Here is a 24,810-nt window from a genome sequence, read left to right as displayed (position 1 = left end):
CATGTCTCCATTTTTTCTATTCAGCACTTTCGGAGATATAGAGGTGCAAAGTTTTTCAGTTTTTCCAAGATGGCGGCCAAACCACGTGACCTATGACGTCTAAGTATTAAAAATTATGCAGGTGGAGTTGCACATATGGTGAAAAATTCCTGTCAATCGGACCAATGGTTGCAGAGAAAATCATATTTGTTCTGTGCGAACAAGCAGACAGACAAACAAACGGACGCAAATGCAACACCATCTCCTCAGGTGAGAGTAACTAGAACAGCACTCAGTAGAGAGAATACCTCCGCCTGGTTGGCCATATCACTCAATGGTGAAGTATCACTTGAAAAATTAAATAACTCTCGTATCCGAATCCACATTCAGATCTTCACCAAAATCGAATAAATTCTGTCTTGTCACACACCCAACCGGTCCACCAAGTTTCATCCAAATCCATCCACAATTTTTTGAGATATCCTGTTATATATAATTTTGGCCCGATCTCCCAATGGTGAAAAATCACTTTTAAAATGATAGTAGCAGTATCTGGATCCAGATCTTCACGAAAATCGAATAATTTCGTCCTCTCCACCAAATTTCGTCCTAACCTGTCCACAATTTGTTGAGATATCTTGTTCACAAACAGACAAACAAGAAATATGTCGTGCATAGCACGATACTTGCGAAATCCCTAAAATAAGTTGTTGGCCTATGATGACCTCAAAAATAATTGGTGTTTGAATTCAGTGACCTGTGTTATGTGCTCCTCCCCAAACCCCGGTCACGGTGTACCCCCGAGCCCCGAAAGGAGTCAAGGCAGAAAGATGTGCTATAATATGTGTGCCAATGACCAATGGTGAAACCACACCAATCAATCGATACAAAACCCAAGTATTGTATTAAAATCACACAATAATAACAACTTGCACAAGTACAATAAAACCTCAATTGCACAACAAACACCATATAATTCCTATGATGGTACCACCAGTTTCTTAACTCAATAACTCACGGTACTCCACGTGAGCGAACTGTAACACCCCCAAAGTCACTGTCAGGACACCAGGCCAAAGTTGATCCACACTCCGTTGATCAAAAGAAAACAGGTAGTACTGAGACCTGAACCCAGGACGGCTGACAGTCGACGCTGCAGAAGAGCCGCTGGGTGAGGTCGGGCCGACGTCGGTCAGGCAAAAGTTCACCCAAAAGGCGACTGGGAATTCACACCTTCAGTTCACCAGACAATGACGCTGACATGAACAATCAGCGGCTCCCATGCGGAGAACCGCAAATTCCGAAGCGAAATCCACGACACACACGAGAACCAGGCTAATGGCTGGTGCGAGGTGAAATGGCTGGTGCGAGGTGAAATGGCGGGTGCGAGGTGAAATGGCGGACGGGCCCGTAATGGAGGCGTACCGGCTCTCCCGTGACGATTCACTTTCGGAACCAACAGCAAAACCCATCGCGCAGGTTTACTTGCCCCAGCAATAACGACACTGTCACAGGAATCCCTTTCCTGGGGAAACCAATATTCGCTCTTGACCAACGTCCACCAGCGTCCGCTCGACACCTCGAAGCAGATCGGCCTTTCTTTCCCGATCTCACTTGATCCGCTCCAGCCTCCTCTTCTTCTTCTTCCGGTTTCTCCCGATCCATTTCGTTTTTCAAACTGTTACAATAATAGTACATGAAACTAAAAATGCTTCAAGTGGATGACAACCACAAAGACAGAAGTGACGAATCCATAACACCTGGCATGCAAATCCTCTTAAATTTCAAGTCAATCAGATGAGAATTGAGTATTTTAGAAACTTGGCCTATGTTCACCTTTTGGCCTAAGTTTACCTCAAAAATACGTGGTTGAGTTCACTGACCAGATTTGCAAGTCCTCTTCAAATTCTAGTCGATCGGATGAAAATTGAGGATTTTAGAAATTTGGCCTATGTTGACGTTAAAAATAGTTGGTGGTTAAATTCAGTGACCATATATGCTAATCTGTTTGGCCTATCTTAAAATTTCAAGTCAACCGGATGAAAATTGAGAATTTTAGAAATTTGGCCAATGTTGACCTTTTGGCTTATGTTGACCTTAAAAATAGTTGGTGGTTGAATTCAGTGACCAGATATGCAAAGCCTCTTGAAATTTAAAGTCAATCGGATGAAAATTGAGGATTTTAGAAATTCGGCCTATGTTGACCTAATATATAATTGGTGCTTGAACTCAGTGACCAGATATGCAAATCCTCTTCAAATTTCAAGTCAATCGGATAAAAATGGAGGATTTTATAAATTTGACAAAGCTGGTGATCTTTGGCCTATGTTGACGTATTGACCTTTTGACCCCAAAAACAATAGGCTTCTTGCTTATGACCAACTCTACCATTTGGTGAAGTTTCGTGAATATCAATTGAAAATTGTGACCTGTAGGCGACTGACATACAGACAGACAGACAGAATAACGCACAAGACCAACCAATATACTTGAAAAATCTTCGATTTTTTTACAAGTAACAAACAGCCAAACAGACAGGGGTGAAAACATAACCTCATCCACCTTTGGTGGCGGAGGTAATAAAAGTGCTGCATAGAAAATATATTGCACTGAAAAAATCTGAGAATGCTTCGCAAATACTCAACGTCTCGAATGCTGGATCAAGGAACAATTAATCGAAGGATGCTGCGCAGGACAACTGTACATCCCCCACATGACTCCAACTGGGAGCTGCAGCAGCGATGAAAGACAAAAATCCCTACGGACTATGGAGCCATTGTGCCAGACTTATTTAGCAGACAGGGTTGACCACGGGGAAGCACATGCGAAATACTCCCTGAAGAATATCGACCTGAATTTCGTCAATAGGCACAATGCAATAACACTAAGTTAATGCGAGCAAAGAAAGTTGCATTTTTCCCTCTCCCACTTCTTTTGTCTTCCTTTTCTGCTTTGGCTTGCAAAACATAAGGAAACCGCAGCAGGTTGCAGGTGGATTAAAGAGTGCAATTAGCTCTAAACGAAGGCCTCTCGAGAGCATTGCAAACGAGGCAACACTGTTCAGCCATGCCAAAGAGGGATTATGGAAGAATGACACATCAACAGATCACGAGCATGTGACAAACATGTAAAGAAATTTTAAAAGTTGGAAAATATATTAAAGTGGTCAAAGTACAAGTCAGGAGGATGGCAAAGAAATAGCCATGCAAAATTATCGGGGCTGAAAAAAAGAAGGGAAAATAAAAAAAAAACCCAATTGTGACGATAACTCACTCGAAAGCCCTTCGACATATGGTTTTCCTTTCAACGTAAATACGTTCACTTGACTCCACAAAAATTCAGGCATCAAAGCATCTGTCCATGTCAGGGCAGTACACATGCACAACATTCGATCATATAATTCCAGGAACACGACGTTAATTAGGTAAAGTGTTCAATCTGTAAGCAAGAAGTCCTGCATCACCCTGACTGAACTCGAGAAAACAAGGTGCAACCACTTTTTATACCTGGTAAATACAACGTTCCATAAACGAAAATGGAACTCCACCTTGATGAAGTATTACAGTGGAGACGTGCAGAAGTGGTTAAATCCGGTACATCTGCACAATGCTGTAAACGAATAAATAACTTGGCCGTCATCCAAAGGTGTTTCCCCTGAAATATTGTCATTTCTGCACACGTGCCATCAGCATCCTGCTCATTCACCTCCGATCGATCGACATCTGGCATCTCCATACTGAGACGACAGCATCCTCTCATGTCCTCATGTGCAGTCCTGAACCAAATGTGTCACCTTCTTTCATTCACATGTTGGAGGGAACCACGTGATAGTCCCCATTCTCCCCCAAAACAGGAACAGTTCATATACAGCATGGCAAATCTGTTTCCATGAACATTTTCCATTCATGACTTGCCCAGAATGATGCAACTCAGTATTTTTTTATTGATACCAAGTCGTGGCTCGTGGAGAAGACAGAACATAGAACAGATCAGGAAGTAACTGAACAAAAGGAACAGAAGAAAGAGAGGGGAAAGCACCACCAGCAGGGATGAGTAACATATAGACTTGGACAAATAAGGGAGGCGTGGAAGAATTAGGGGAAGGAGGATGCGTGGACTGGACAAGATGGATACAGTAACAAATTCTCAAGAAGGAAAACTGGAAAATTGGAAAGAGGTGGGCTTGGAGAGAGTTAACGGGGTAGTGTGGGAGGGGGAGTGTAGAAGAGATTGAATGGTTTTGGATCGGGGATGATCTGAGATGGTGATGGAGAACTGTCTTGAAGATGTGGTGGGGAATGTGATATTGAAGAGAATGTAGAAGTTGGTTCCACAGGTGGGAAACTAGGACGGCACTCAGTAGGGAGATGTCTCAATTAGAACATGTCTCAATCAGAGCATACCTCCGCCAGGTGAACAGTTTACATTTTGTATCCTAGAGTAGACCAGAAAATCATAACACAGAATCACATTTAATCAAAATCATCAGTCCACAACTTTTTCTGAGATATCCTGCTTTGTATCGTTTTTGGCCTTATATCCCAAGAGTGAAGAAACACTTAAAGAATTATACTAGTCGGATCTGGATCTTCACCAAAATTGAATTGATTCGTCCTTGTCACATGCACAACCTGTCCACCAAGTTTCGTCCAAATCCGTCCATAACTGTTTGAGATATCCTGCTATATGTTGGTTTTAGCCCTATCACTCAATGGTGAAGAATCACTTAAAAAATTGAAGAACTCTCATATCCGAATCCATATTCAGATCTTCACCAAAATCGAATTTATTTTTCCTTGTCACACACCCAAACGGTCCACCAAGTTTCATCCAAATCCGTCCACAACTTTTTGAGATATCCTGCTATGTATCGTTTTTGGCCCCATCTCCCAATGGTGAAGAATCACTTTTAAAAATTCTACCTGCCGGATCCAAATCCTGATCTTCACCAAAATCTAATGATTGCTTCCTTGTCACATATGCTACATCTCTGCCAAATTTCGTCCAAATCCATCAACCACATTTTGAGATATCTTGTTCACAAACTGACAAACGGACAAACAGACAGACAGACAGACAGGGGTGGAAACATAACCTCCACCCACCTTTGGTGGCAGAGGTAAGAATAGCAACGAATGAGTGGAGGTGAGCAGTGATTCTAGATTCCACCATCCACAACCAATGAGTGGAGGTGAGCAACGAATGAGAGGAGGTGAGCAGTGATTCTAGATTCCACCATCCACAACCTAACGCAAAGTAGGAAATGGCATTAGGTAGTGCCATCAGCTGACTCAAGCAAGTGGTGAATGAGTTTAACGTTAATGGGTCAGTAGAGATGCCAAGAGGCAATGCTGATGCTATCATGATATGGATCGCCTCTCTCTCTGTCAGAAACACATTTTTTTGCATTTTATTTCCCATTTCTGGCGAGTTCCATCTTTGCTTGCATTATCTTATCCTTTGCATATCCAGCCCACCAGATTAGAGTGAGGCCTCAAATATTGCATCGGTGCATGACTTCATATGTCCAAATTATGTCGATCTGTGACATTGCAACAACTATATCTGACAGGACGTTACAGAGGTAGCACACTTGCCTGCGAGACTGGTGCTCCCCAGGTCGGAAGTTGCATCACAAAGTGTCACCCCCCGGACGGATATCAAGACGAGGACCTGTCTGCTAGTATTAGTTGGTGGGAATTCAAGAATGCATGGTATCTTTCAGGAAAAGAATGCGATTGTAAAAGGCAAGAAAAGATGAATGATAGAAGAGACAAGCGTTACGCCTAGGTCCCCCATCGGTGAAGTGATGTGAGTTGACAAAGTGGAAGACGCAGAAAACATGCTATGATATGATATTTCGCTCACAAGGTTCAGACATACATGGAGGTGGCCATCTTGGATTTTGACGTGGCGACCCAATTTTCAATAGCGTTCTTCCTTATGCCTAGATACACCCACACACCAGATTAGAAGTTGGTACTTCGCTTATTTTTCAAGATATTCATCTCACAAGGTTCAGACATACATGGCGGCGGCCATCTTGGATTTTGACGTGGCGACCCAATTTTAAACAGCCTTCTTGCTTGTGCCTAGATACACCCACACACCAGATTAGAAGTTGGCACTTCGCTTATTTTTCAAGATATTTCGCTCACAAGGTTCAGACATATATATGGTGGCGGCCATCTTGGATTTTGACGTGGCGACCCAATTTTCAATAGCGTTCTTCCTTATGCCGAGATACACCCACACACCAAATTAGAAGTTGGTACTTCGCTTATTTTTCAAGATATTCATCTCACAAGGTTCAGACATACATGGCGGCGGCCATCTTGGATTTTGACGTGGCGACCAAATTTTAAACAGCCTTCTTGCTTGTGTCTAGATGCACCCACCCACCAGATTAGAAGTTGGTACTTCGCTTATTTTTCAAGATATTCCGCTCACAAGGTTCAGACATACATGGCGGCGGCCATCTTGGATTTTGACGTGGCGACCCAATTTTCAATAGCGTTCTTCCTTATGCCGAGATACACCCACACACCACATTAGAAGTTGGTACTTCGCTTATTTTTCAAGATATTCATCTCACAAGGTTCAGACATACATGGCATCAGACATACATGGCGGCGGCCATCTTGGATTTTGACATGGGTTGCACCCACACACCATATTCGAATGCGGTCCTTCGCTTACACACGCATGCCCGCACGCACGCAAACACGCACGGACGGACGGACGGACGGACGGGAAAACCATTGTCCCCCTTTCGCTCCGCTGTGTGACGGGGGACAAAAAAGGAAGAAAAATACGTTTTTAAGAAAAAAGAAAAAGAAAAATAAGAAAAAAGAGTTTTGTGTACAGTACATAGTCGAGGGGCTCGTGGAAGGACGAGTACTTGTAGATCGAATGGATCAGGACACAACAGGACAAAAGGAACAGCAGAGAGAGGGGAGAAACACGAACAGGAGACCGAACGATCATGGTTATGGATTGTGGACGATATGAAATGGTGGTGATCAGCTATCTTGAAGACCTGAACGAAAGATTGAGATTGAAGAGGATGTGGAAGATGGTTCCACAGGTGGGCGAAAAGAGGAACAAATGAGTGGAGGTGAGCATTGATCGTGGATTGAGGAAGTTTTACCAGAAGGGAGTTGATGGTGGACCGTGTGAGCCCTGCATGGCGTTTGCGAGAGATAGGAGTAAAGAGGCATCTATGGACCATTGTGCGCGAGGAAAGAAGGGTTAAATATTCTGCCTTATTTGCATAAGTATTTAATATATAGCTCTATACAAGGATAAGCACGTCGGAAAGAAATGAAAAAAGGGAATGTTCAATCCAGCGTGTGTGCAGCACTCTTGTGAAAGACTGTAAAATGAGCTTTTGAATATGCATGAACACAGGATTGACAGCACGCTCATCTCTTTGAGGCATGAGGTTTTCCAAGATGCCGAACCCACTGCAGGCGCCGCAGACGAATGGCAGTTTTAACTTTCCGCTCTTCCAGGAGCTGAAACAAATAGCAAGTCGAAGCAAAGCACAAATTGCAGAGAAACGATCTTGCTCGCCTCTCTTGAGCAAGCAAGCCTTGCTGTTATACACGGACGAAAAGAATACGCGCTTTCAGAGTGAAAAAAACAATCGATCAATCATCGCATGCAAATTCGACGCAACTGCAATAAGCTATGGTTCATTTTCGATATGCTAAAGGTGCATAACGCAGATGACTTGCATGACTACAATTTGCATAACACCGTCTCGTGCAATTTACGTAACCCTCAGCTCGTCACTTAACGGGTTGAAGTAACAGCGGATAGTACATTAAAGCAGAGTCGATAGAACGTTCAAGACGACACGTTGTGACAAATAGGAAACTCAGGAATTGGGATGTTGATGACAAATTATTGTATTTCGCTTCAAAAGCAACCGTTGCTACGTCGAACAGTCATGCCTGGAACAAGCTGATGCTGCAAGCAGAGGAAGATCAGAGGAAGAAGCAGATTCGCGAAGGTAATGCTTCACACATACGAAGATTTATTTACTTGTTTATCGAGAGTATTTACAAACTCTTCAGTCTCGCAATGGTAATCAGCAGGTGTTGAACTGCTCTCAGCAATCATTGGTGTACGGTTATAACATAATCCACCGAATTTCAAATCGGTCTGAAGTTTCTGCTGCAGTCCCTCGTATGGGCCGAGGGCAGTTCTGAAATACCAATGCACTTTCTTCGAGCATAAACAACCCATCATGCTCTGCCACATCGCATGGTAACGCATCGCCTAACTCCTTAATGCCGAACCCATTTAAAAGAAGAAGATAGGATTCTTTCTTTTTTATGTTGAAGGCTCCAGTCACGGACTATATAGTCCTCATCGAGGGCAGGCCTCAGATAAAATAACTGCATTGATAAATGTGAGGAAAGAGAAATAAAAGAGAGAGAATGTTAAGGTGAATCGTGAAAATGAAGAAGAAAATTCATCATAAAAAGTGTATGATGTTTGTTTGCGAGAAAGAGGTTGAGGCTCTAGTTTGAGTGAGACAAAGTAAGACAAGCAATCCTGCCACGGAGTGTGTAAGATGGTTCGGGCACCACTTTAACACTCCTAAGTCCAAACGGTAGTACTAACCTGAGCGGTTGCTGTCTACAACCAACGACCTAAAGGATCCTGGATTTCGGAAGTTTTATCAGAAGGGAGTTGATGGTGAACCATGTGAACCATGCATAGCGTTAGGTAGAGATAGGAATAAAGAGGCATCTATGGAAAATCTGGCATCTGTGTAGGCATCTGTGTAGTTGTATCCACCAGTGGAGGCTCTAAAGAGATATGCAAGAGATAATGATGAACAAAGAGGAAACGACAACGCATCTGACAAAAGCAAAGCACGTCCACGTCCGCTTTGTATTTAGACGTCTTCTTCTTCAGTATGCTAAACATACTCTTATGCTAATCTTAGTATGCTAAACTTAGCTCTTTCACGAGCCTCGATTCAGTATTTAAAAAAATAAAAAAAAACATGACAAAAACAGCTGAAAACTATAAAGGCACTCACTCGGTAGTGTGGTTAACCCCGCCATGCTGAACAGTTTGTTTTGTATCCCACTCATAGGTCGGATCCGGATTCGGACCTGAACCAAAATCTAATCGGCTTGTTCTTGTCACCTAACCAACTCATTCACCTCGTTTAGTCATAACTCATGTCATCCATAACTTTTGAAAATATCATGTTACATATCGCTTTTTGCCCAATCCCTCAATGGTGAAGAATCACTTAAAAATTAAACAATTCTCGTATCTGAGTCCATATTCAGATCTTCACCATACCTGACTTTCCTTGGCACACCTGAGCTCCTCACCACATACAAGGCTTTCATCCGCAGCTCAATGGAATACTGTTCTCCCCTCTGGGCCGGTGTTCCTGCCTCACACCTAGCTCGGCTTCACGCTGTTGAAACCAAAGCGTTCAGAATCATTGGAATCTCCCGCGGTGAAGCTAACTCCGAGAGCCTTTCACTTACTCACCGCAGGCAGGTTGGTGGGCTTTCTGTCTTCTACCGACTCCTCTCCGGCCTAGCTCCCCCAGCTCTGTCTGTGCTCTGTCCCCCAAATATTCCTGTAGGTCGCACAAGATTTGCCTGCAACCCTCTTATGGTTAAACTGCCAAAATCAAGACTCTCGGCTCACCTGCACTCCTTCATTCCTCTTTTCTCTCACCTCTGGAACAAACTCCCTCACTCTCTTCAATTCCACTCCTCCCTCCAGGTCTTTAAGACAGCTGATCACAAACATCTCTTATCTTCCCCCATCCAAAACCTTGATCTTTTCTACCCCTGCTAATTTCACCCCAGATTCACTTTTTTGAAATACCAACTTCCTTCCTGGAAGTCCTTGCAGTGTCCTTGTGTTTTATACTTCTCCCACCCCTCCCCCCCTTCTCATGCCTCATCCCCCCTTGGCCTCCCACCGATCTCCCGATGTCCCTGCTCTCAAATGTTGTGTTTGTGTGCTTCCCCTTCTCTCCCCATTTTGACTACATCTACCCTTATTATATGTTTTGTGTGTCTGTTTGATTTTTTTTTTTTTGTGATAAATGTTAGCTCTTTCACGAGCCTCGATCCTGTGTACAAAAAAAAAAAAAATTAGTCCTTGTCACACACCCAACCTGTCCACCAAGTTTCGTCCAAATCCGTCCATGATGTTTTGAGATATCCTGCAATATGGCAATTTTAGCCCTCTCACTCAATGGCAAATAATCACTTAAGAACTTCTACTAGCTGGATCCGAATCTGTATCTTCACCAAAATCTAATCATTTATTCCATGTCACAATGTCACATACACTACCTCGCTGCTAAATTTTGTCCGAATCCGTCCACAACTTTTTGAAATATCTTCTTCACAGTGTTACGTGGTCCTCCCGGTAACTACCTGGTCTTGGTGACCCCCGGACCGTGGGAGGGACCCCGCCAGAAAGATATATGGTTTATACGCTTTCGTAACGCAATCAATATGAATTCCGGTCAAGAAGAAACCCCACACCAAGGATCCGGAATAATCAATAATATATTCACTGAGCAATCAACAACCATCAACAATGCACAATCAATATTACAACCATGTGAACTCATCTACACAAACTCTAAGATGGCCATCTTACTCTTATACATTCCTCACGTGAGCCCCACTCCTGACTCCCTCCGTGGTCAATGTCTCTCCTCTCCGCACACGGGCGGTTGAACGAGCCCCGGGCGGACGTGCTCTAAACGTGCCGTCTCGGACTGGGGCCGCGGCTGCAGCGCACCTCCTTGCCAAGCCACGGGGCAAACCCAGCGCGGCGTCCAACGTGCGCGAGGCCCCAAGTGCGACTCTTACGCGTCCTTGTAGATGGGCAAAAACCCAGCGCGGCTTCCGACGCGAGCGAGGCCCAACGTGCGGACCCGTACGCGTCTTGGTAGACGGGGCAAAACTGTCCCGGACGCTTGGTTTCGTGCACGAACTCACAGTGACTGGACGTGTCCAAAGGTATTTACCGCCCAGGTAACTCCTCTCGCCAGACGTTTCGCAACGGCGCGTTTTCCGCGCAGCGTAAGGTCGATTCCACCTTCTCCTCGTCGCGGGGCGAGGAAGAAGAAGCACCGTCCTTTTCTCTCCTCGTGTCTTTTCTTCTTCCGTTTTCGGCCACTTCCGTTTCCGGCCACTGGTTCCGAAGGGCTCCTGACCCTCCAACCACAACAACTACACAACAACTTAATATACTACACACGGAAGCAAAGACCTGCATGGTACTTCACATACATTCACATAAATATGTAACACTCCCCCCCTTCAAGAAAGAAAGTTTGAACCCAGCGAAAACTTTCTTTGCCGGCCAATTTGGAGAAACAAACCAGATAACTCAACCCCCCCACATTATCAGTTCCCCCCGGGCACAGTTATCACTTAAAAATAAAGCCAGTTAAGCCACTCGATAGCACTTTTCCGGGAGGCCAAGCCGAGTATTCACTACATGGATGCCTTTAGGAACGCGGAGTTCACGGTTAGTCCGTGCAGGAAAGTTCTCTACATGGGCGCCTTGAGGAACGTGGAGTTCACGGTTAGTCCGTGCAGGAAAGTTCTCTACATGGGCGCCTTGAGGAACGTGGAGTTCACGGTTAGTCCGTGCAGGAAAGTTCACTACATGGACGCCTTTAGGAACGGCGTTCACGGTTAATTCGTGTAGGAATCTTGGCTCGGCGGCTCCGCCGCCTTCAGTGCTTCAACTTCTCAGAACGTCCCTAATAATTAGGGTGGGACCACTGGTCCCTGTAGTCCCCTGAATACCGGTCTTCTTCTCGGCCACTACTTTGCCCATTCTTCCTTCGGGAGCGGCCGTAACTCAGGGAGCCTCCATAATAATATTGACTGCGGCCACCACCAAAACTACCGCCCAGTTGTCCTCTCCTGTAGACCTCTCGACGCCTACGAAATGCCTTCCCTACTGTTATGGTCCGACCCTCCAAATCCTTGCCATTCCAATTCTTCTCTGCCTCTCTGGCGTCTTTTGTGCTGGCAAACGTGACAAAGCCGAACCCTCTTGACTGTTGCGTTTCCCAGTCTCTTACCAACCGCACTTCCACCAGCGGCCCATATCTGTTGAAGACAGAGGTCAGAACTTCTTCCTCTGTTTTGAAGTTCAGTCCCCCTACAAATAACTTGGCACTTTTGTCACCATCCCGAGCTGGTGTGGTGTTATTTTCCCTGCTGGGCTCTTTATCAACCCTCAGGTTACCATAAACTTGACCCCCGGCCAAATCATTCCCGAGAACCACAGATACACCCTCTACAGGAAACGTGGCTTGTAAACCGACGGTGACCGGTCCTGACACCAAATCGGACTCCAACTGGATGACCTGAAGGGGAGCACTAACACCGCCCCCGATCCCCTGTAAACGAACACTATCCCCCGTTGCCGTCTCCTCGGACCATGGCAAAATGCCTTCAAGCATTAAAGATTGATGGGCCCCTGTGTCTCTCAATATCCTAACCGGTCTCCGGTTAGTCGAGGCTCCATCCAGTGACACAAACCCCTCGGAAATAAATGGTTGGTAACCCTCTTGATGGCGATTTCTTACGCTAGCCATCGCATTCGGAGTTGTAATAGTCGGACTCCGCTCTGGGTTGTCCCTTTTCATGAGGTAACAACTGGACATCAAGTGTCCAGGTTTTTTGCAAAACGCGCAAGTAGGCCCGGAGGAAAAACTCGGGGTCTGCCTCGGGCCCCCCGAACTATAAGTTTGTCTTGGGCCCGCATCCCTCTGATTTCGAACCGGTGGGGTATCATAGTTGTCCCCATAATCATCTCGAGGCCGCCGCCATGTATGGTCGTTCTCCGCACCTGCTGTTCCCCACCTCCCCTGCGGAGATCTAGGCGAGGAGTTAGGTTCGTGGACCCCTATTCGGTGGGTTAAGGCATAATCATCTGCCATGGTGGCTGCGTCCCACAACTTTGGTACCTTCTTTTCCTGCAGGTACACTTTGATGTCCTCGTGGACACACTGCTGGAATTCCTCCACCAGGATCAAGTCCCGCAATGTCTCGAAGTCTTTCCCGACTCCTTTTGACTCACACCACCGATCAAACATGTTTTCTTTCACTCTGGCAAACTCCACATGGGTCTCACTCTCCCTCTTCCTGGCATTCCTGAATTTTTGCCTGTAAGCTTCCGGAACCAACTCATAGGCTTTGAGGATGTGCTTCTTCAGTACCTCATAATCTGCACATTGGTCCATTGGTAGCGCCGAATAAATTTCCTGAGCTTTCCCCACCAGCACACTTTGCACGAGTATGGTCCATGCCTCCTCCGGCCAGTTTAATTGTCGAGCCACTTTCTCAAAGTGTGGAAAAAATTTCGCGACTTCTTTTTCACTGAACGGTGGAACCAGCCTCACATGTCTGCCCACATCCCAGGTTTTCTGGTTAGGTGTCGACCCCGTCAGCAAGGGTGGTGCCTCTCCCCGTTCTCTCATTAACTCCAGCTCCTTGAATTTGATTTCTTGCTGAAGCTGCATGTCACGTTCCTTTAATTCCCTTTCCGCTTTTCTCTCCTCTGCTTCGAGGTCCCTTGCAGCTCTCCTTTCCTCTGCTTGTTCCTTTTCTCTTCTTTCCTGGAGTTCTCTTTCCACTCTCCTTTCCTCTGCTTGTTTCTCTTCTCTCCTCTCCTCTGCTTTCCTTTCTTCTTCTGCTCTTTCCTTTTCTGCTTTCCTTTCTTCTTCTGCTAACCTTTCCTGGAGTTCTCGTTCCACTCTCCTTTCCTCTGCTTGTTTCTCTTCTCTCCTCTCTTCTGCTTTCCTTTCTTCTTCTTTTAACCTTTCCTGGAGTTCTCGTTCCACTCTCCTTTCCTCTGCTTGCTTCTCTTCTCTTCTCTCTTCTGCTTTCCTTTCTTCTTCTTTGATCCGTTCCTGGCTCCGTAATTGTAACTCCAGTTTCCGGAGCTCCACGTCTTCTGGTTCTTCGGGTAGCCACTCCCAGGCTAACTCGTCCCATGTTCCTAATCCCACCATAGATTGTATCACCGTGGCCTGCAACTCTGCCTTCCTCAAATTAGTTCGGACCTCCAAGTTAAAATGTTTGGCCAATTTCAAGAGATCCGACTTTAGCAACGCTCGGAACTGTGCCTCACTCGGGGTTACCCCAAAGTTCTGTGCCACAAACGCCATGGTGCCTATCGTTAACACCTGTTAACCTTCACCCCAAGACTTTCCCCAATTTCTCAAAAAAAAAAATATTACCAATTAATAATTAATTAATAAATTTTAATTACCAAAAATATTATTATTTTATTATTTTATACACTTTTAGATCCCGGACGTAGACCCAATTGCGAAACCGCAAATCGTAATTTGGACGAGCCCCCAATTCTGTTACGTGGTCCTCCCGGTAACTACCTGGTCTTGGTGACCCCCGGACCGTGGGAGGGACCCCGCCAGAAAGATATATGGTTTATACGCTTTCGTAACGCAATCAATATGAATTCCGGTCAAGAAGAAACCCCACACCAAGGATCCGGAATAATCAATAATATATTCACTGAGCAATCAACAACCATCAACAATGCACAATCAATATTACAACCATGTGAACTCATCTACACAAACTCTAAGATGGCCATCTTACTCTTATACATTCCTCACGTGAGCCCCACTCCTGACTCCCTCCGTGGTCAATGTCTCTCCTCTCCGCACACGGGCGGTTGAACGAGCCCCGGGCGGACGTGCTCTAAACGTGCCGTCTCGGACTGGGGCCGCGGCTGCAGCGCACCTCCTTGCCAAGCCACGGGGCAAACCCAGCGCGGCGTCCAACGTGCGCGAGGCCCCAAGTGCGACTCTTACGCGTCCTTGTAGATGGGCAAAAACCCAGCGCGGCTTCCGACGCGAGCGAGGCCCAACGTGCGGACCCGTACGCGTCTTGGTAGACGGGGCAAAACTGTCCCGGACGCTTGGTTTCGTGCACGAACTCACAGTGACTGGACGTGTCCAAAGGTATTTACCGCCCAGGTAACTCCTCTCGCCAGACGTTTCGCAACGGCGCGTTTTCCGCGCAGCGTAAGGTCGATTCCACCTTCTCCTCGTCGCGGGGCGAGGAAGAAGAAGCACCGTCCTTTTCTCTCCTCGTGTCTTTTCTTCTTCCGTTTTCGGCCACTTCCGTTTCCGGCCACTGGTTCCGAAGGGCTCCTGACCCTCCAACCACAACAACTACACAACAACTTAATATACTACACACGGAAGCAAAGACCTGCATGGTACTTCACATACATTCACATAAATATGTAACAACAGACAGACAAACAAACAGAGTAGAAATCGGTCAGAGACCGAGGAATTGCCGGAATTAAAAATATGGCGGGCGAACCACGTGACCGATGACGTCATCATTATTTGTTTTCTAAACTAATTTATTCCTAGATTATGCTCAAGAAATTGCATCTTGATTGTATGAAGTTTTGTACTTGTCGAATTATGACGTCATAATGGAGGCACATATGATATCATTAACATATTTTATTCCCCATGGAGAGTTCTTTACAATGAGCCATGTCTCAATTTTTTATATTCAGCACTTTCGGAGATAGAGGTGCAAAGTTTTTCGGTTTTTCCAAGATGGCGACCGAACCACGTGACCGATGACGTCATCATTATTTATTTTTTTCTCCGCAAGTTTATGCCGACATGGCGCTCAATAAATTGCATCTTGATTGGATTAAGTTTTGTACTTGTCGAATTATCGAATTATGACGTCATAATGGAGGCCTTGGGCCTGGAGAGTTAAAAATTGGGCACAGTCTATTCCATGGCAAGACAAATATGTGTGTAAAGAATGGCGATTATATGTGCATTGATGTAGATGTAGTACTGCGCACAAACAGACAAACAAACCAACCAACATACTTACTTGCCGGAATCTTTTCCGGCAAGTAACGAGGGTGAAAACATAACCTCCATCTACCTTTAGTGGCGGAGGTAAAAATACAAAATGAAAATTGACGATTTTATGCAACCTTAACATTTTGATTTAAAACAATCGATTTTATGTGATGCTGACCTTTGACCTTTTGACCAAATTATTAATTTGTGTTCATATCCTCATAATAAAGCTCTGGTGAAAATTTAATGACAAAGCTCAGATAGTCAATTGAAATTTCAAGTCAATTGGATGAAAATTGATTATTTTAAAGGTCATGCAATGCCAATCAATTTGGATCAAATAACTCAAAACGAATTTGCTATTGAAAGAAACAAGATTGTTCATTGTTTTTATCTGCACTTGCCAGAAAAATAGATGAAAAATAAAAATAAGACAAAAAGATTATGTTAAAAAAGCAGAAATGTTAGCAAAATGATGAAAGCTTAATTTAAATCAAGGTCCAAGGTCATAAAAAGGATCGATCCTACAGTGGTTGCCTTGAGCAGCCCTCCATAAAATGAAGGCAAAATAACTTCAGCTCGAGTAAGTGAAGCGTTGCGGCAAAAAAAATTAATTGGCAGTGAAAGGTATGGTATTTCTCCTGGAACAAGGGGGCTGTCCTCATCAAATGAGGGCAAGTCATTAGGCATGCCAAGACAGGCTGACAACTAACCTGCCTTGAACTCCATTGCATTTGACAAATAAAAAATGATGCATATTTTCAAGCAGAGAACAAGGACTCGTCACAAATCCTCGTCATATTCCAAACAATGTTTCCTATCAACAACCATACACTCACGTCAACAGTCCACAGAGACCGTCGACGTGGTCTGCAGGCAAACGAAGCAAAACAAAAGTGAGGTGGGAGGGGAACAAATCGAAAATTCTTCCTCCTTTGCCTGCACCGAATATGTAAAACCCAAAAACTCTACCACAGCAGCAAGGCTTTCCCAAGCTTCGACGTCATCTTTTGGGCCTTCAATGTGAGCAAACTATTCTGGGTGCACATTACAAAGAACCCATCTTCGATACACAATTTTGCTCCCAAAATCAATGGTGGAGAAAATGTTATTCGACAGGCAATGCCAGCTCGGTAATGCTGTCAATATTTGCCATGATATCATTTCATTTGTCACTCTTCAGAAAGATATATAAAGGGATGAGAAAGTTCTCGATGGATTATTGGTCCTTTCGTTACCCAGAAAAGATCAGACTTGACCAAAAGTTACACCACGGTGCTGTATTGTTTTGATAACAGACAAACGGATACTTGTTTGGTTATCTAACTTAAGGACAAGTGATTTTGCAAAACCCCATTTCATTAATATATAGATGTTGACATCTTCGGAGTTGCGAAGCAAACGATGAAGCGTTTCTGGCTTTAAGGCACGAGGGGCAAAATCAGGAGTGAAGAACACTTGCTTTGCTTGCGAACTATCGAACTGGCTGGAAGTACCAAACCAAACAGCACTCGATCAAGAGCAGCCCCTTTAGGCAGTGAGGGGTTGGCCGACAAAAAAGCACCATGTCAGCGTGGCCAAGGAGACACGAGTGGGTTATATAATGAGCCAATACAGGAAGCGTAGTGCTGAAATTTAAGAAAGATGAGAAAGATCAGCCTAAAGATAGCTGCTAGATCGGATCCATTTTCAAGAAGCAACAACAACAACAACAACAACAGAGTGCATTATCTGAAAGCTCAAGTACACGCCAATGTTATTGCGCAAAATGAGCTGCATTTAAAGTTTTTTTCCCCTATGTTTAACACCTTTGCTTTTTATTTTCAACCAATATGATCTGTGATATTAACCTTTGCATTGAACAAGGCACATTCCAAGTGAGAAATGTGTTGCGCAGTTAATGAGAAGGTCACTGCATGATTCATGGCAAAAACTCAATTAGATTTTCCTTGCCTGGATTTGAACACGCATCAGAATTTGCTCAAAACGAGAAGAAATCAACCTGCAGCTCACTCGACGCTCCGGGCAAAAAGCCCCTCAGAGCCCGGCGATGCTCACCAGCATTTCGTTACGGCCTATTTGACGTTCGAGCTCACACTGACAACACTGTGCCCTTGCAATCAAATTGCTGCTTAAGTCAACGATGCACGAACTTAAGTTCAGCGTTCTCCCAGTGGAATTTAGAAATTCATTCATCCCTGTATGAAACAAACCGACACGGATTTTTCAATCACATTACAATTTTAATTGCGCCTCATCATTACAAGCTAGACAAGTGGGTAAATAAGTTTCCGAGTGATGATGTGACCTGTGAGAAAGAGGCAGTTCAAGCATCTTCAATCTTCTTCAAAATCGAAGATGTCAGTCAGAAACACTGGTTATCTCATTCATGGATCCAACTGAATATGCCAATGCCAGATCAAATAGATTACTGGCAACTATCCAAGGTGCAAACGAGCAACAACATAAAAATGATCACCTGGGTAACCACGAATAGTTTTATCTGTATTGTTCTCATTAAGCAGAGCTGCAAATAACACAAAGCTACAGATAAACAACGATTACGGCACAATATCAACTTGACATGCAAACAACTTCCTGGGACACGTGTAAGAACGAGATTCCAAATGACACATGGCAGCATGCAGCCACAGGAGAGTACATGGGCGAATAGATATGGAGAACTGAACATGTGACCACAGCCAGGCCTGTCCGCTCACCTCTTTAGGCAACAGAGAGATGAAGTCTCGTTGAAACTGCGGTTCAATCACCTGCATTACATGCTTCACCTGCGTTGGCTCACAGCGATCAATGAGCTCGTCGAGTGCAAGCAGGCGTTCAGGCCCACTCCACCTCTGGAAAGAGAACAGCAAAGATGAAGACCACCATTTAGCTCATTTTAAACTCGGTCCTATAACGGGAGCACCCGCTGGATCTGATGTCGGAAATGCAAACGTATTAACCACCTCTCATCAACTGTATTTTCAAAATGCCATTTTCAAATCGAACCAAGGTGAAGATCAGTCAAGAAAAACGGTGAGCAGTTTAATGAGGAAAACAACACTTTTAAAGAAAACGAATGCAAAAAGTGAGACAAATGATGAGGTTTGTTAGTGTGCAGGTTCCAGGAGTGAAATAAACCATTTTATGGGAAAGTCGTTTTTGAGTTAACCTTTCGGATATTTCGTATAGCTGTTCTCGCCTGCTCATTCAAACATAAAAACTTGTATTTTATATCCGAAACATATGGACACAATCTAACAAGGAAAAAATAAAAGTCCAGCACGAATAACAATAATGTTGCAGAAACAACCCCAAATATCTTAAAACCACCATAAACCAAGAACCTGCAATAACTATCGAGTGACCTCGCTGGGGAAGAGACCCTCGTGACCTCTCAAAGAATGGTGAATGTGAAGAGTAAAAGAGATGAAATGTGGCAAATCAGCACAGAGTAACAGCCATGTGATGAAAGGAACAGGGAGTGGAACTCGGGTCCCATTATGGCATGATTCATAACGTGAGCGTAGAGCGAGTGGTGGACAGGCAACAGAGGAAGTGGAGGATGGTAAATGTGAAACAGGAAAAAAAAGCAGAGTCGGCAAAAATGGGACCAAGAAAAGAAAAAAGAAAAAAGATGAGAATGAAGACAAAATTATGGGAAAAAAAGGATGATAAAAGGGGAGGACAACTACAAAAACGAAAATTAAAAAACACAGTCAGGATGGACAAGAATGTGCCAAAACAAAGCCACAACACCGTATGGCCTTGATGGCTGCAACATATACCAGCTACAGCACAACAACAATCATAACGCGATTACATCATGCCCAAATGGATGTACACAAAGTGCGACAAATGACTTTCATTGTGGAGATCGAGATCTCGCAGCGATGATTTCATGCTTTTAATCCAAGGTGTGTGTGTTTGTGTGTGTGCGTGCGTGTGTGTGTGTGTATGTGTGTGTGTGTGTGTGTGTGTGTGTGATGCATATTTCACTCACATAGTGCCTTCACACCCTTTGACTTTTTCACACTTTGTTGCATTACAGCAAGAATTTAAAATCGATTAAATTGAGATTTTTTTTGTCAATGATCTACACATAACACCCCATAATGTCAAAGTGGATTTGTTATGTCATCGCCGGAGGCATTATGTTTTCAGGTTGTCCGTCTGGCTATCCGTCAGTGATTGGTTTTCATTACCACCATAACTTGAGAACGGCTGAAGGGATCTTAGTAAAACTTGGTGCGGGTATGTTTGATGAGGTCAAGATGATCTGATTAGATTTTGGAGTCATGAGGTCAAATGTCAGATGTCCTGTCAGGTAAAAATTCTGTTACCGAGCTAACATGTGAACCAGTCACGGGATTTTTACAAAACCTGGTATAACAAGCGTTACGCCTAGGTCCCCCACGCCTAGGTCCCCCGTCGGTGAAGTGATGCGAGTTGACAAAGTGGAAGACGCAAGGTGGCCATCTTGGATTTTGACGTGGCGACCCAATTTTCAATAGCGTTCTTCCTTATGCATAGATACACCCACACACCAGATTAGAAGTTAGTGGTTCGTTAATTTTTCCAGATATTTCACTCACAAGGTTCAGACATACATGGCGGTGGCCATCTTGGATTTTGACGTGGCAACCCAATTTTCAATAGCGTTCTTCCTTATGCCTAGATACACCCACACACCAGATTAGAAGTTAGTACTGCGCTTATTTTTCAAGATATTCCGCACACAAGGTTCAGACATACATGGTGTCAGACATACATGGCGGCAGCCATCTTGGATTTTGACGTGGGTTGCACCCACACAACAAATTAGAATTCGGTCCTCCGCTTACGCATGCACGCACGCACATTCGCACGCCCGCACACACGCACGGACGCACGCACGCACACACACACACACACACGGACGGAGGGGAAAACCATAGTCCCCCTTTCGCTCCGTGGTGCGACGGGGGACAATTATGGATTGTGATGCAAAGATGAACTGATTAGATTTTGGGGTCAAGAGGTTAAAGGTCAGAGGTCATGTTAAGTACAATTTACGTTGCCATGCCAACTTGTGAACAAGTGATGGGATTTTGAACAAATTTGGAACAGGTATATGATATATATGATGCAAAGATGAACTGATTGGATTATGGCATCAAGAGGTCAAAGGTTAAAGGTTAAAGGTCATGCGAAGTAAAAATTATATTGCCACGCCAACTTATGAACAAGTGATGGGAATTTGAAAAAACTTGGTTTAAGTATATACGATGCAAAGATGAACTGATTGTATTATGGCATCAACAGATCAACGGTCAGAGGTCATGTCAGGTAAAAATGTGATATTTGACACCAGCTGAATGGATTTAAATCAAACTTGGTACAAATATGTATAATGTGGATGGAGACGTATCAGTTGACGTCGTGACGTCGAAGAGTACCTTTCTAGTTTAAAAAAAAGAAATTTTAACAAATTCATCAAAGCTGTAAAGCTAAAATATCTTGAGTCGATAAGTATGCATCATCCAAAGTCACCCCTTTGCTTTTACACTCCAAATTTAGCTCAGGTGCCTACAATTTCCTTTTATCATCCTTCAGATGTCTCCACAACTTGACTGGGGTCCATCTGTGGGCAATTCAATTGATGGGACATGATTTAGAAAGAAACACACCTTTCCAAAAAGGTCCCACAGTTAAACAGTACATGTCAGAGTAGAAGCTCTATCATGAAGTCCAAGGAACTGTCCGTAGAACTCCGAGATAGAATTGTGAAGAGGCATGGATCTGGGGAAGGGTACAAAACAAGTTCTCGTGTTGAAAGGGTATAAAACAACTTCCAGTATTGAAAGTTCCCAAGAGCACTAGTGAGCTCCATCATTAGGAAATGGAAAGAATATGGAACGAGCCAGACCCTTCCTGGAGCTGGCCGTCCAACCAAACTGAGCAACAAAGCATGAAGGACCTTATTCAGGGGTTTCCAAGAAGGCATGTGAAGGACTCAGAGCGGGAGGCAAAATATTCTGTTGTCTGATGAGACGAAAATTGAACTATTTGGCCTGAATGCAAAGCTCTACGTTTCACAGAAACCAAGCACAGTTCATCACCCATCTAACACCATCCCTACCATGAAGCATGGTGGTGACACAGCATCATGCTATGGGAATACTTTTCAGCAGCAGGGATTGGGAGACTTGCATGGATAGAGGGAACAATAAATGGAGTCAAATATGTAGAGACAATTCCTTGAGGAGAACCTGCTTCAGAGTGTAAAAGACTTTAGACTGCGACGAAGATTTACGTTCCAACAGGACAATGACCCCAAGCATACAACCAAAGCAACACTGGACTAGCGTCAGAACAAGAACGTGAAAGTCCTTGAGTGACCCAGTCAAAGCCCAGACTTGAATCCCATTGAGAACCTGTGGAAAGACTTGAAGATTGCTGTTCACTGACGCTCCACATCTAACTTGACAGAGCTTGAGCAAATCTGCAAGGAAGAATGGGAGAAGCAACCCAAATCCAGATGTGCAAAGCTGATACAGACGTACCCAAGAAGACTCGAAGCTGTAATCACTATCAAAGGTGCTTCTACGAAGTATTGACTTTGGGGTTGAATACTTATGTAAATTATATATTTCTGTATTTCATTCTCAATACATTTGTAAAAATTTCTAAAAACATGTTTTCACTATCATTATGGGGTATTTTGTGTGACAAAAAAGTGACAAATCAAAATCAGTGACAAAAAATAAAAATGTAATGTATTATAAATTCAGACTGTGACGAAAACAAAATGTGAAAAAGTCAAGGGGTGTGAATACTTTCTGAAGCACTGCATATGGCTCTGAACAACACTAAACAGTTGCAGAGCCTCCACCTATTAGGCATGAGCTTACCAGAGCTACTGCCCCCGACAACTCTGTAGAATTAATCCACAGCTAATTCAAAAGAACTGAATTTAATTCTCCATTTTATCAACCAGTCCATGGATATTCCCTCTCCAAGGGGACTGGTGTATAAAATTGAGAATCCCTGTTAGCTCATGCCACTGTTAGTCCGTCGGCCAGGTGAGGCCGCAGGTAGGCTCTGGGAGCCAGTTAGAGTTCAATGGAGCCGGAGGATCCAGAGGAAGGACCCGGGTAGCCCAGTGCCAGAGAGGGCACCGAGGGGGTAAGCGCCAGGGAGGGCCTTCCCCAGGTAGGTTAGTGAGGAGCAGGTAAGCTCGGGTGGCAACTTCAGTGGCGGAGGCGCACAGGTAGGTAGACCTGTTAGGGGAGCCACACGACTCAGCCCAGAAATTGTGCGAAGGCACAGGGAGTTGAATCGGGGGAGTGAGACCCCAAATTGGAGAGCGCCACAGTTTGGTCAATGGGAGTTTGGTTCTTAGAACCGCATAGAGTAAGACGGCCAATGGTTTGGCAGGGAAAGACCCCGGGTAGTGTAAAGTGTGTTAATGTCATTTAGAAGTAGTTAGGATTAAGAATCTCCTCGCACCATCTACACCCACTCACCTGAGGTGATGACGTAACTCCCCACCATGCCATGGTTGTTTTGTTTTTTTTGTTGCAAATGTTTTTGGGAATGTGAGACGCATCATGACGTGGGTGAGACATTGTGCTGGTTATTCCATCTCTTCCTCCTTAAGAGGGATTGATGATGAATTGGGTGATGGCAAATTTGGTTAGAGGGATTGTGTTAAGGAATTTGGAATTAGGGGAGATATGGGGAAGACGTGACGAAAGAGACAAATTTGTAAATGTGTAGATTTTGTAAATCTGGGGTAAGGGCAAGGGTAGAGTAGGTGACAGGGGGGGTGGCGTACGTTAGGGACGAGCCTTGTCCGCCGCTCTCCGTGCGCACCTCGCTCTGCATTACCTGTGTTGATGTGTACCCTTGCGCCCTTGCCCTCGCTGATTCTGCTTTGTCTTCCTCCCCCCCCCCCCCCCCCCCCAATGGACCGTGCTCTCTGGGCACTGAGGGAGAGCGTGCGGGAGCCGCAATTGTGTGCCCGAGCCCCCGCTGCCAGCTGCCTGAATCGATGCACCACTTATGGACCGGACGTCTTGCGGCCATGCACCACCATATGGACCACGGTTCTGTGGCCAAGCACCACACTGATGGACCCCACGTTTTGGGGCATGACCCCTCTGCTGGGACCGGCCGCGATGGCCCAGGAAAGTTTGCTTGCTGACCACGGAGAGGTGGCCCCCTTTTTGCCCTACAGCTGGACCACCCATAGCTGGCCCCTGTGGGCCATAAATAAAATGGACACTTTGTGCTTTTTTATTTATTAATATTGCAAATAGGCAGCAAGCCACAAGAGAGAACATCTGGAAGAGACATCGGACCAGCAGAGCAGGAGCAGACACCAGCGGAGACAAGACCATCAGTTGTTTTATTGGTGCTTTGACTGGTGCTTATGATTGGTGCTTTGGTGCTTGCATGCTCGGGGATGCATTACAATAAAATTCCGCATCCCTGGGCATGTGAGGTGGTGTATCGATGCAGTGCATGCTCTTTCCTCCCTCCCACAGGATTTTCTTTTGTCTCCCAAAGAAATGACAGGTCCTGGGTTGCGTTTTGTAAATACAAATAGTCACTTGTAAATAATGCTCCCCACCGTAGATGTTTAGCTTGAAAACAATTCCGCAATTCGGTTAATTGTGGGTGCGAATCTGTTAGGTAGGATGCAACGTAGTAGGGGGACATACTTATTTGTGTTTAAAACTGTCGCACTCAGGGTAAGGTTAATAGTAGAGGGAAATTACACCTGCGTGTCACACTAAGTTAAAGTTTTTCGGCCCGAGACGTGCCGTGAGGAATGAGGGTGCTGTGTTGCGGTTTTTAGAACTTTCACTTTGTCAATTTAGTAGTAAATTTCCTTATAAATAAACCCTGTGTACATTTCCCCTTAATTGGCTGTTAAATGA

The 24,810-nt window shown here is 44.7% G+C and overlaps 1 protein-coding gene across 3 annotated transcripts in view; it reads right to left on the bottom strand.

Moving 5' to 3' along the window:
* Nucleotides 1-24,810, bottom strand: part of FBXW7 (F-box and WD repeat domain containing 7) — a 541,360-nt gene that overhangs the window by 206,840 nt on the left and 309,710 nt on the right. For all 3 annotated transcript variants that reach the window (XM_078775834.1, XM_078775836.1, XM_078775835.1), the window contains one exon: nucleotides 18,604-18,738. In XM_078775834.1, coding sequence (XP_078631960.1) covers nucleotides 18,604-18,738 — 135 coding nt within the window. The remainder of the gene's footprint in view (nucleotides 1-18,603; nucleotides 18,739-24,810) is intronic.

The sequence above is a fragment of the Myxine glutinosa genome, chromosome 4, assembly GCF_964187855.1.
Source record: "Myxine glutinosa chromosome 4, kmMyxGlut1.1, whole genome shotgun sequence".
In the NCBI taxonomy this organism is placed as follows: Eukaryota; Metazoa; Chordata; class Myxini; order Myxiniformes; family Myxinidae; genus Myxine; species Myxine glutinosa.
This window is presented reverse-complemented; position numbering and strand designations above follow the sequence as displayed.